Source organism: Misgurnus anguillicaudatus, chromosome 9, assembly GCF_027580225.2.
Source record: "Misgurnus anguillicaudatus chromosome 9, ASM2758022v2, whole genome shotgun sequence".
NCBI classification, from domain to species: Eukaryota; Metazoa; Chordata; class Actinopteri; order Cypriniformes; family Cobitidae; genus Misgurnus; species Misgurnus anguillicaudatus.
In genome coordinates, this window is record NC_073345.2 from 25,886,330 (window position 1) to 25,899,944 (window position 13,615).

The 13,615-nt window shown below is 38.1% G+C and overlaps 1 protein-coding gene across 1 annotated transcript in view; it reads left to right on the forward strand.

Annotated features, from left to right (window-relative positions):
* The first annotated feature begins 2,616 nt into the window (after positions 1-2,616).
* Positions 2,617-13,615, forward strand: part of mmp17a (matrix metallopeptidase 17a) — a 103,774-nt gene continuing 92,775 nt past the window's right edge. The window contains exon 1 of the mRNA XM_055180625.2: positions 2,617-3,220. Coding sequence (XP_055036600.2) covers positions 3,074-3,220 — 147 coding nt within the window. The 5' untranslated portion in view covers positions 2,617-3,073. The remainder of the gene's footprint in view (positions 3,221-13,615) is intronic.

Genomic DNA, 13,615 nt, shown 5'->3' on the forward strand with positions numbered 1-13,615 from the left:
ACACTTGCAAATCCGTAGATTAATGCAATTGTGGTGATTATGCTTTTAAAATGGTGTTGTGCTCTCAGCGATGCCTTTTGAAATTCATTTGTAGTGAGGGTGAATAAATAAAACTGCTCTGTATTTTAGATGCGCAGCAGTCTTTGCAGTGAAAGGAGTTTGCTTCTAGCAAAATTACACTCTATGTAAGTTTAATAAGCTGTCAGTACGCTCCTCTGAATGTGTACAGTACAATCTGATCTTGCTGCTCTTTAAAGGCTAAGGTGGTAAAATGTATTCATGCGCTGCTAAATGGATACAAGTCGACTTACTGATGAATTCTTTAATTGAGGGTTTACAGGTTTAATCAGGATAGCTGCATAATTTTAGCTTCTTACGAAATCAAAATTGTTTAATATTCAATACAAGCTGAATAACCAACAATTAATGTAATCCAAACTCTCAGCATGTACATCCGCATTCACATTAACTTTCTCTGTCATGACTCCAAAGGGCTCTTAAGAGTTTTAATAGATCTAACTCCTTCACTCACACAATGCTCAGTGAATAGCAAAATGTAATTTTCTCATAGTTTGCATTTAATTGTGTAAAAACAGATACGGGCAATGCTGTTACTGTCTTTGCAAGACACATCTATGTAATGAGTACTTAAGACATTTTATTAAATCTGATGTTAACCGAATTAAGTAGACTATGTTAACTTTCCCAACGCATAGGCTCAGCAATGCTGGTTCTTTTCAGTACGTTAACTTTATGTTTCCGTAAAAGGATATCGTTTTTCGAATTTGGACGCTTGGTAATCACACTGATGTTGCTGGATTTTCTTGACAGATGTTTCGGCCCAGATCGAGCTTGCGTTTGATTATTGACACGCTGGGGAGAGGCTGCCATCCGGTATAGTCCTCAGTCAAGCCTGTTCGTCTCTCTCTCTCATTTTCCCCTACAATCTCCATTAATCTTTTTTCCCACATTTAAGCCACCCCTGCTTTTATGCATCACGCTACCACACCCCAGTGTCCATTACATACGGTTTTTCAGTCAACAGATATGCTCCACCACTCCCGTCCTTCATTCCCTGAGGCCAATGCCTAGTATTTCATATGTCTTTGCATTACATTTCAGGGTTGTGTCCCTTGAAATGTGCATTAAGTCTAAGACTATAACTCTATGTGTAGGCTGGTGATTAAGTGAAAAATGTTCTCTGATGGTCTGTCAAGTGTACCGTCCCACATGATCCATGCTTTACTGTCAACTCCCCAACGTTTTTAAAAATAAATGTGATACACACCACCATACAAGAATCATTGGCTATATGGTTCCATAAAGAACCTTTATCATCCAAAGAAGAACCTTTCTGTTTTGTAAAAGACTCTATGTAGTGGAAAAGGGTTCTTTATAAAAATGTAAGAAAGAAATGGTTCTTTTAAGAACCTTTGACTCAATGGTTCTTAAGGCAACCAAAAACCGCATCACTGTGACCCTTTGTACTTCAATTTGTAGAAGTGTTTGTGCACTTTTTAAATGCATGAATATTTTTAGATTTATGGAAGGAAAAACTATTTTTAGCTGAATAAGAATAAAAAGTCATAATTTAAAGGACAGTTTTGTGCTATTCTATAATAATCGGTGTTACTGAGTAGTACCAAGGATCTGCTTGTATTGTTTGTACTGTATGCACGAAAATCCCAAAAGAAATATACAAGCATCTCATTAGATCGCTTTAATGTCTCATATTTCTCCATCAATGAGACGAATGGGGAGAAAATTAAAAGGTTTTTATTAAATGTCTTGCATCTGAGATATTTCTCCTGCATGAGAAAAAACAGAAATTAAAAGTATCTCCAGAGTTTCTAAAGAGGTTTCAGCAATGCTCAGATTTGCCACAGTCTGCAATGAAATCAATGTTATTGACGATTTCATTAAGATCTCAAACAATTTTCCCAAATCTAAAATATTTTACCTATAATCATCATTAAATTCATAGCTTCATGCGCTTAATATGTTTTAAAGGTGCCGTAGAATGAAAAAAACGTCCATTTCCAATCTCCAGACAATTGTTTATTCCTCAAAATTTGTATCTTCTGATACAGGCTCAAACATTTGCTTTGGGAGCTACCAGCTATTGACTGACATGAGTCGTGCTGTGAAACAGCCAATCAGAGCAGAGCTCAACATTAATATTCATGACTCTTCCAAATACAGATATAACAGCCCTTTTCATTATAGAGAGAAATGCTGGTTTTAAATGGACATGTAAACACTTTCTGGATCATTTTTGTTAAGTAAAGATATATTCTATCAGAGAACAATTTAACAAACTATATCAATGCCTGGCACCTTTAACAATTATCTCATTTGTTTTATTTCTCCTAAGCATTTTTAGGAAAAACATCTAATTTGATAGGCTACATTAAACACAACTTAGATCTCCCGTCAAATCTCCTGAGCAATACATTTTTCCTTTGGGTTTTTTTAGTGACCTTGATTAAAATCTCAGAACAAAGCCTCTATTAAATCACGATAATACTTAGTTTACATAACATGTATAACTTTCAAACGTGGACTTTTAATTTTGATGTTTTATAGGCGGAGAAACACAAAGGGTTCGTCATACAGCAGTCAGCGGTGGTGACCCCCCTCCCATCAGAGAACTATACAAGTTCTGCACGCGCTTACCGCACATCAGTCCGCTGTGTTCGGCGGGAAGCGCGCTACGGCACTTCTCCTCTGACAAGAGCTGCTCCAGTCTCACTAAGGACTCGTTCCCTGCTCAGCAACATTTGACTTTGGGTCTTTGGAAGTGAATATACGACTCATGATTCGGACAGCTCGTGAAGACCATAGCTCGTGGCATTTTGACTGAAGACATGTATGACTGAGCTGAGGAGGAGATTAACTGTCATCGTTTGTTTTCTACGTGATATGTGTTTCACGTGCTTGCGCACCACAGTGAGGTAGTTTAACTTGGACTCTTTTTCGTGGACCGTTAACGTTTAATGCCCTGGATTTGGGTGATTTATTCGGTGGATGCGGCGGAAAGAAATATCGTTGTGTGAACACCGGTGCCGGTGAAATGAAGTCTCTCAGTTTCCGAAAGTGGAAATCCTCCCGGAGCGTTTGGATTATTTACCCAGAGATGATATTTCTGCCGATTCTTTGGTTTCTATCCCAAACTCGGGCGGCCCCGTCTATATCAACCGAGCAGATGGATATGGGGGTGGTAGGTGCTCATTCAAGCCTGTCTTTCTACTAATAATGATCGTTGAAGCGGCAATGATAAAAAGGCATTGAAAGAAAACCTGTGGCCCGTGGCGATGGATAATTACACGTATTAGACACGTTTGTGAAATCTAAAATGTAGTCACACTTTCAAATCCACTCACGCACTGGATTTACTTCATGTATGTCTTCACAGAGTCAACTTTGCCGCCGCGACAGTTTTGTCAGCAGAAGCGCGAGCGAGTCTTTAATTATAGAGACGCGCGCTTGTGTGGGTTATTTTTTATTACCCCGATTTTACACTAACGTCGTATTCATCGTGCAGCACCCACAGTATTCCTCATCACGACTGGTTATTTTCCAGACGCGTGGGTTGTATTTCTGCATAACGTATTTTGTATTTTTCACTTGCGCAATAGGAACAGGAGAATGTGGGTATGTTAAACTTTGGAGATCTGCGCACAGATGCACGGTCGTTGACATAAGGCATTTATTTTTATGTCTGTCTGTAGTCATGATTAAGCTCAACTCTAAGCCTTTCCGTCATAAGCCCACTTTCATGTGCGCGGTCGCATATTATCCATGATCACTTCACTTATAATTTCACGCACGCTTAATGTACTGTACTGTACTGTACTGTATGGCTGCACATCTGTCTTTACGGGAGAGCTTTTGGGCTGTTGCATTAAAACTGTGGCATGTTTGTATAAAAAAGTGGTTAACTCCGGTTTAACTTACTTTTTGTTGAATACGTTCATGTTATTTATTTGTTTATTAATTTATTTTTAAATTACGCCACATGCACACCAGACAAGCATGATCAAAGAACATATCACTTTATAACAAGTTGGTAGTTTTAAATTGTTGACAATTTTTAACAACTTGTGTGGAAAATGTTAAGTGAGTTTGGAAAGGCATAAGGAAGGATGAATTGATTTTTGTACTATAATGCATTGCATATGCTGTGTGACTTGATAGCACTGACCACACTTAGACGTGAATGGGTGATTTCTGCTATGGACTGTGTTTCATATTGTGTTTTATTGTGTTTGGCTCAAAAATCTCAAAGGGCACGTGTCCTTCAGTTTAATTGTGCATGGCGCTTCTGTTCTGAGTTTCAGATTATCCCGCTTGGATGTGCATCAGCAGAACATGCACGCCTTTTCAGTTTACTTAAGGTCTCTCTTGTTGAGTGATTCGTTTGTATTGTATGTAGCCTACTTGTTTCTTTAAATAAATTGATTTTTGTAATCAATTTTCTTTATATGTTTATACCCAATAACTTTCTGGGAGCAATTCGATACTAACTATGAACATCGATCTCTTCTAGTCAGATTTTCCCTCATTAAATTATTCACATTTGAAAGCCACGCACGCTTCCAATAAATATTTGTTTGGACGTGTAAGGTCTCCGCAAGGCCCGCCTTCTGTAATGACCCTCACAAATCCAATCCGATGCCACTGAGCAGTTGGCCTACACTATAATTGATAGTTGATGTGTGTGACACTCCATGTTATCAAACCTCTGATTGGTAAACGTGGCCAAGACATCCAGAAAAGGATCTCCGCTGTGCTACCCTGACGGGTTACAGCTTTCAGTGACAGCAGCTGATAATAACACCGCACTTACAGGCAGACACTTCTTTCACATTACATCTCCCACAGAGTAGTGTCCTGGCACTCGCCCCACCTTTTCTTGCTGTGACCACATGACAAAATCACAACCAGAGCACTCCACTGTTATTAGCTTAACGCCCCAGACCACTCATGTCTGAATAAAGGCTCGGGGAGACGTGTCCACCTCTGTGGGGATAGACTTGGCTCTGTGGGCTGTTGGCACACAAAAACACCTGACACAGATGATGCTTTTAGGGAACTAAAAGCCATGGATGATGAGACAGAAGGCGAGGTATCATTATGCTGGGGTGGACAGGTGTTAAGTAAGAGGAACGTGATGGAGCAGATGGGTGTGTGGCATGCTGATAGGGTTTACAGTAAGGCTGTTGCAGAATGGGCCGAGTCAGGGCAGTAGTGGCTGTGAACCTGTAAATCTTTTTCCCCAAACCATGAAGCACCTGGGTCCCTCCTTCCATAATTTACCTTGTAGGAGTAATACAATGTAAGCAAAGCATGTGGGTCATTCTACAGAAAAGGTGGAATTCGGGTGATGGAAATTTGCTTAAATGAACTTCTTTCAACATACCCAAAACTTTTATAATAGCATTAACTTGTCAAATCTATGAATCCGCAAAACGGGGAGCTTAATCAATTTTTTACTTTTTAATACATTTTAATAAAGAATCCATGAGTCATTTATTTGTCATTGGTGTTACCTGTGATTTAAACAACATTAATGTTGATACTAAATATTTTTTCTAATTACAGCTTGTGTATTTAGTTAAAGGTTGAGTAGAGGAATGATAACAGCAAGAAAAATCATTGATTATTAATATTTGTTTAATTAAATTCTTCATTTTTACCCAGCATTGTATTAAATTGTTTGATTCTCAGTTTTACTTTTTTCTTTAAAACCAACAAAAACAAAAATATTCAACCAAAAAGGCTTTGATGCAAAGACTGAAATATCAACAATGTTTTACATCCCATATCAACAACAAAATATTACTAGAAAGTACAAGAAAATACAATTATAACACCAAAACTTGGTTTAACACCAATGACACAATGTAACACCAATGACACAATGTAAAACCAATGACAAAATTAGAATATAATAATAGATAATGAATATGATAATTTCATAAAAATTTCCATTTCTTTTTGTTTTTATGCTTTTATGTTGGTCAGTTAAAGGAATAGTGCTTAGGAAGTACTCATTAGAGAAGTAACACTAATGACAGTTACACCAATGATGGTAACATCAATGACAATTTACAGAAAAAACTAATATTTTAACAAAATGGCTGCCCTTAACCATGTGCCATTTTATCAGAGATGTAACAATCACATACATATTTAGTATAATGTATTTTTATGTAAAGATCTTGACACTCCCAGCTATAAAAACGAGTAACACTAATGACATCCAAAAAATCTTATCTCAGAATTCTTAGATATATCATGATATTTTAGACAAATAAGGTAAGACATCTCACAAACCTTTTGCCTTCCTCCACTGCACTTCTTTCACTGACCTCTTGACCCATAAAAAACTTCAAAGAGCTGATGCATTGTCTCAAAATAAAAGTGCTTTGGGTAGGGTAACACCAATGACATAAATTTGGGGTACAAATATTTATTTGATATTATTCATATTAATAGTGTATTTTTACCATTTCAGTGTTGTAGTAATTTCATACAGGGTTAAAGGTAAACGTAAACTTGATTTGTTTTACAAAAAACATGGTTTTAAATAATACGTACACACTTCAACTTCTATGTATGATCAAAGGGACAGGGCAATTTTCAGGACCAGACATTTAAAAAAAAGTAAAAAAAAAAAAAGAAAATGAAATAAATAAACTCTCTCATCATTTTAGGGACAGTCTATATTTATTAAATATATATCATTATGGGATTTTGGGGTCAAATTAAATGATTAAGGGGTCTGCAAAAGCAAGGGACAAGCATTTCCACTTTTTTTGTAGAATGACCCATCTACAGCAGGCATCACATTTATTCAGTTAGATTCCTGTTATTTTGCATAGCATGTTTCTGCACATCAATTAGTTTGAGCAGCATTGTTTTAGCAGTGCAAATGTTCATGGCTTCAATCCCCTTACTGATATAATGAATACCTTGTAGATGTACGTACAATGTAAATGTTCTTGTAGTTCACCTGTTAAGGCACCAGCAACACGAAGGTCATGTATTTGATTCCCTGGCAACGCATAAATAGATCAAAAGGACATTGAATGCATATGCTTTGTTTCAAAGCATCTACTAAATGTGTGAATATAAATGCATGAATGCAAGTTGTCATTTCCCTAAGTAGGAGTTGATGTTCTATACAAAGGAGTTTGCTTTATATGCTGGCATTATAATGCATCACATGTTGCTTTGTGCCTTGAAATCCTGGGAGCCAGACTGCTGTAATGTCTGTAACAAGAGCACCAGCTGGACCCATCAACAGATGCATGGGGCAGCGGATGGGCTTCTTTTCCCTCAAACAATCTTTCCAGCATTTCTCATTTTGCCTGACTCCCTCACTAGTGCCATGCTCATTATAGTACATACCACACATTAGCACACACAGGTCCAGAGTGACATGTCCGTGCCACCGCCAAATAGAGCCGGTTTCCTCTGCTGTCATGAATCTGTCCATCATCCATTATGTCAGTTTGACTAATGTGCTCACTCACTGGCTCTCACTTCTAATCACCCAGAAAGACTTCAGCATGGGTTGCATGAGCCAACGATTGACATCCGAAAGGAAATGGTCATGAGCTGACACAGGCCTTGAGGAGACTAATCAAAATAAAAACGGGATAAGTAAAAGAGCGCAGTGCACTAAAAGTGGGCGTACCGAAAAGAACTGGTAAACATATAATCAATAGCATTTCTCTTTGGCTGAGATAGACCTGTCTCTCTGGAATAATGTACTGTGGATTGATTTGCGGCGGAAAAATCCCATTAATTGTGCTTGTCAGATGAAATGGGCTCCTATGTGAATTTCCTTAGAGCTAACAAAGAGATAAAACCGTACAGCCTGATATCGTAAATGGTCTGGTGCTGGGTGGGCCTATGTAGTACTTCATTCCATGTCCTACTTTCTATTGTCGTCGTGAAATGTTATGACCTCAAGTCTATTGCGAAGCATCTTGAGGGCGCAGATTTGGGACAAGGAGATTATTTCAGGAATGGGCTCTGTGGAGTGAATGAGAATAGATTTGGCACATCTGGAACTGATGATGAGAACTATGCACCTGTTTTCTGCTGGTATGGTTTAGATACTGTATGAAAGCCATAACTTTAATGCTTTTTAGGCGACCACCTCTGACATTGCTCAGAAGTAATGATACAGAATACAACAGGAAATGTCAGAATTAAGTAGACACCTGGTTTAAAGTTTGGGAGTTGCAGTAGTAGTAACTTTTGTATCTCAATGTTTTTATTGGAGAGGGAAAACAATAGGACGAAAATCTGATCTCTTCATGTGCACTCATTCTAAAACACACTAGAGAATTCCTGGATTGAACCTTTAGATGGATAGCCAAATAGGCATTTAAGGTGCCTCAGATGCTGTTTTAGTGAAGGATCAAAGTCTGATGGCTTGGCATCTAGAGCAGCTCATTTCCCTTAGGCTAATGCCTTGCAGGGTTCTGACTTATTCTGTCCCTGTATCCTATCTAGATGAAATCTAAAGCAATCTGGATGCAGGGTTAGGCACATGGTTACCACACTGTAATGAGACCTATCCCAGGTGGCAAATATGTTTAACACAAATGCCTCAGGTAGCAACCCACACATGGTAGGGCTGGATGGTATGGTCAAAACTTTCCCGATAATTGCCGATATACTACAGTCGATACAGTATAAATCCGATAATGGTATGAATTTTAAAGATAAGAGTGCATGATCTGAAAGCCGATGTTGACATTTGAAATCACCTAAACAAACACGCCCCTACCCCAATAGAATCGGGACCTTCTTTTGATAGACCGGCCCACACATACTCAACCTAGGTAACGATGTCAGTTAGTAGACATGCCCCTTACAGCTGATTGGCTACAAGCGTGTTTTGGTACTCAGATGCACCCGAACTTCCGTCAGTAATAAATGCTGTAATGCAGGGGTCTCTTACTGTATTGACTTCCATAGTACTTCAACTGAATTAAATTTTATTTATATAGCATTTTTACCATTGTTTAATTGTTTCAAAGCAGCTTTACATTAATAAATTCAGAAACTAAAAAAAAGAAAAATCATAAGACATAAGCAGCAGAATAAAGCGGTTAAGATTAACCGTACTTGCGTAGTAATAATGTAACATATGTAAGAGGGTGCTAAGTTAAGCTAATGTCAGACACTCCTCAGGGTTTAAAAAAACCCTAGGAGAAAAACCCTGTGGGAAAAGTCCTAGGAGGGGGAAAAAACCTTGGGAGAGAGCCAGACATAGCTGATTCTATAAAGGATATAGTAGGTACGATATTTTACAATTTTATGGGGATTAAAACAAAATATATATGTATATATACACGGATAAGTCTGACATCTGACATTTTCTCATCTGTCGTTCAGTTTGTGTTGCATTACATGTCCTGCTCTCCCTGTGTCACCATTGGAAGCTGTGACTTGATGCAAGTGACAGCTCTTCTCCAGGCAAGCCTTCCAAAGTCCCAACCAGTTTAATTGATCGCTTGGCAACAATGATATGACGCAAGGTACAGATAAGCGATTTAAATTCGATCAGGCATTATGTTTTCCTCGCTGTCTCGGAAGCCGCCCTCTGGGTTGCTTAGCTACAAAGACACCACGGGAGCGCGTTTTGGAAGGAAGAAGCACCTTGACCCGCGTTTAACACGTGTTTTTAGACATGATGTGAACAGAGGTGGGATGCTGTAATGTATATCACAATATCAGAAATGTGTTTATAAACCATATCACCGTTATTGGAAAAAATACTGCATAATATATTGAATTATTGTCAAAAACTCAGGAGCGCTGCTATATCTTGTACAGTGTGTGCTAGCATTCTTTTTAAACATACACTGGCAAAAGCACCCGAAATAGCTCTATGCACAAAGATGATGTATTTATTCTTGCTTGTTCTGAACATTACAGGCCAGGGTAGTGATTATACTGAAAGGTTCAATGATAAACCTCAGAAAACAGAGTACCCTGTAATAAGTTAAATGCATGAGGGAATGAAAATACCAGGACCGTACGCCAGCAGCTAGCTCACAGAACCAGATCAAACTTGTGTGGTAAAGGAAGCAAGAAAGACGTCTCTCCGATGCACGCAATATTACGAGCTTTCCATTGGTTCTTTAGAACCAAAGCTGCTGTAGTTCCAAAACCCCAAATTAAGTCCATGTGCACTCTTGGTCTTATTTTAGTTGATGGGTACCCCATCCTCCCCTGACAGGCTGGGATCAAGGGCATCTTAGCAGTGGCTATCCAAACGACCAACAGCCTCTTATAATTACTGTGGTTTGGTGTTGGTTTGGCATGTTTCTTTTTAAGTCAAAATAACCAAGGAAAAAGTATATCTAGGGTCAGAAAAATATGAACTACCAGAAACCATGAAAGCAACAGTGGGGCGTCTCTTAAATTGCTTGCAGAATTAAGCAGTTTATAAGTGTGTTGTTTTTTGGCTTTATTCAAGTCAACGGTGTCCTGATTGTAAATACTGTGCATCAGCAAAAGGCCAGGTGACTTAAAAGCAGCCTCTCGAAATTGGTGACAAACCCAATTATGGCCTCTGGTAGGATTGTTCATTTTCCAGGTCTTTTGAGAGGTGCACAGCAGGTCCTCCTGTAGTTTGTCTATTATTTGCATATTTCAGTTCTCAACCAGATGACAGAGCGAATCGAGAAAAAAGGGAAGAAAGGCCGTCTCAGACGCAAGGGTGCCACTGAAATCATTTTGTGAGTGACTGCTTTTGATGTGAAGAAAAATGCTGTAAGATGTTGTTAAGTTTAAATGACATGGGTTATTCCCGTCTGCTCCCTGTGAGAATGGTAGAATGGAGGAAAGGCACCTTTGAGCCAGCAGAGATATTTTCTTGAAGGCTTGTTTGTGTACTTTTACAGAAAATCTGTGCTGTAGATTTTAAAAGATTCAGGATGCTATGACTGACCTGACAGTGTCGAGTAAATAGTTTATAAGGCAATTTCTCAATTATAACAAAAACAACTAAGCGGTATTTATTTTTGTATTTGTAATAAAACTAACACAACAATCGTCTAATCTAATAAGTTTTACTTGAGTACCATTTAACTAATCACAATTTTCTTGCAAAATGAAAATATTAATTCCATAAAGATTAATATGTACCTCATGTCACAACCTCACAGACCTCTTTTTTAGTATTGTAGTATTGTGAAATTCCTTAATACAGTGATACACCTTAGGGTGCATCAGGTGTGTTTGATTAGCTAAACTCTGCAGATACACCGGCCCTCCAGGACCAGGATTGGTGACCCCTGCCTTATGTATGCTTTTAAGAATTGTCGGAGATGGTTACCCGGCTTAGGTTTATTAAACTGAAACAGGTAGTTCTATAGGACATGTTTGGAATAGATTTAGTTAAATGCTATCCAACAGTACCTTGATATCAGTCATGTCAATTGTATGTCAGTACAGGGTGACACAGTGGATAAAGCTTAGGGCTTGTAAACAGTAGGTTGCTGAGCTGATTGGAGCTTAAGCAAGGAGTGCATCTCAAGACATCATGATTTTGTCCTTGAGCAAGGCTTTTCATCCAGGAAGGTTGTACAAATAAGAACTGTAGGGCCCCGGACGGAATCACAGAATCCAAGCATAAAAATCGTTTTTAGCGGAATGTCACGGAATTTGGCAAATTTTGGATTTAGTCATTTTTAAAACCCATTGTTAAAACCCACATGTTATATTGCGCAGCGTAAACACAAACAAAGCTTTGAAAACACAGGAAAAGCTGTCGCTTTAAGATAAATAATAAATAAGCACTTATTATTAAAGGCGAAGTGCTCAATGTTTGAAAGCCAATGTTGATATTTGAAATCACCTAAACAAACACGTCCCTACCCCAATAGAATCTGGACCTTCTTTTAAAAGACCTGCCCCACACATACGCAACCCCGGCAAGGATGTCGGTTAGTAGACACGCCCATTACTGCCGCTTGGCTACAAGTGTGTTTTGGTAGTCGGCCCGTCTCCTTTTCCAAAGCGTTTTTCAAACATTGTGTACTCCGCCTTTAACTGAACCTTCTTATTTGAACACAACAATATTCATTTAGATTGCATACTTGTTTAATGAATAAGTGCACTCTGGCTTGTTTACGTTAATTAAATCCATTTTGTTAAATTCAATCAGTATATTATAATGAATGTATGGCTGGACTACCTGACATGACATCTTCATATAAATCTGCCATTTAATTTTTCTGAGTGCAGCATGGCAGATATTGCTACTGTATTTAGCACACCAGTGACAATATTTTTAGTATCCTTGGTTTCAGTTCATTTTCTCTGTAGGCATCTTATAAAATTATAGTATAATAAAATGTTCTAAGCCATTAACTGAAACCAGCCGGCTCTGAGATGACTCATAACATTAAAAACTTTGATTCAAAGAAAAGGTCTGAAAAGAGGTAAAGTTGTTGTTCAGTTACATGCATTAATTAGTTATTGAAGTCATGAAGCATTGCAAACTATTTTTATGTAAACTATATATATATATATATAGTTCTCTGATCTGTGGATCACATGGGCTTTATAACTGGCATCTTTTTTCGAGGGAGCTTGATGGGAAGTTCGTCACAACATGTATGTAACCCATCATGTGTGTGGTTCCTTTTTTCAAAATTAGGGATGCACCGATACGGACATTTTGGGCGATACCGATAACCGATAATTCTTTATATTTGGGGGGCGATATATATATATATATATATATATATATATATATATATATATATATATATATATATATATATATATATATATATATATATATATATATATATATAGGCCGATAAATATTCATATTATTTTCACAATTAAAAACTCCCAGACTGCGGACATCTTGTCTTTGCGCTAGACTAGCATACTCTTCTTAAGCCCGCAACACATGTCATCTTTGTGCTATGTCACAAAAAGCACCAATCAAAACTCCACATGGCCAGCAATGAGCAAGTGAAGTGGTTCAACAAACCAAAATAATCCATCATTTATCGGCTTTCATTTATCTGCCTAATTTTGCTATCAGACCGATAACTGATAATATTAAAAATAAGCATCGGCCGATATATCGTGCATCCCTATTCAAAATATGTGTTCTGCGCTTTGAGAGATCCTGTGTGCATCACATGTTTTGTCAAAATAAGTGCCGGCTGCAGACGCATCTGAAGGGTTTATGATAAAAGAGACTCTCGCGTTTGCCAAATACTCAAATAATCTCATGCATAATCAGACTTACTGTTAAGGGAGTGAGTGTCTTGCGTGTATTTTGTGAATGTGAGCGTCTTTTTATGATAAACAGTTTAGACGCATCTGCAGCAGGCACTTATTTTGACAAAACACGTAATGCACACAGGATCTCTCAAAGCGCAGAACACCTATTTTGGAAAAAGGAACCACACACATGACCCTCCGAACACTTATTTTGAATTAGCGGCCCTCGAATGAGCAGTCACGCGCCGCCACTGTAACTGGACTTTGTGCAAGCCACTTTAAGGGATAGTTCATCCCAAAATAAAAATTCTGTCATCATTTACTCACCCTCAATTTG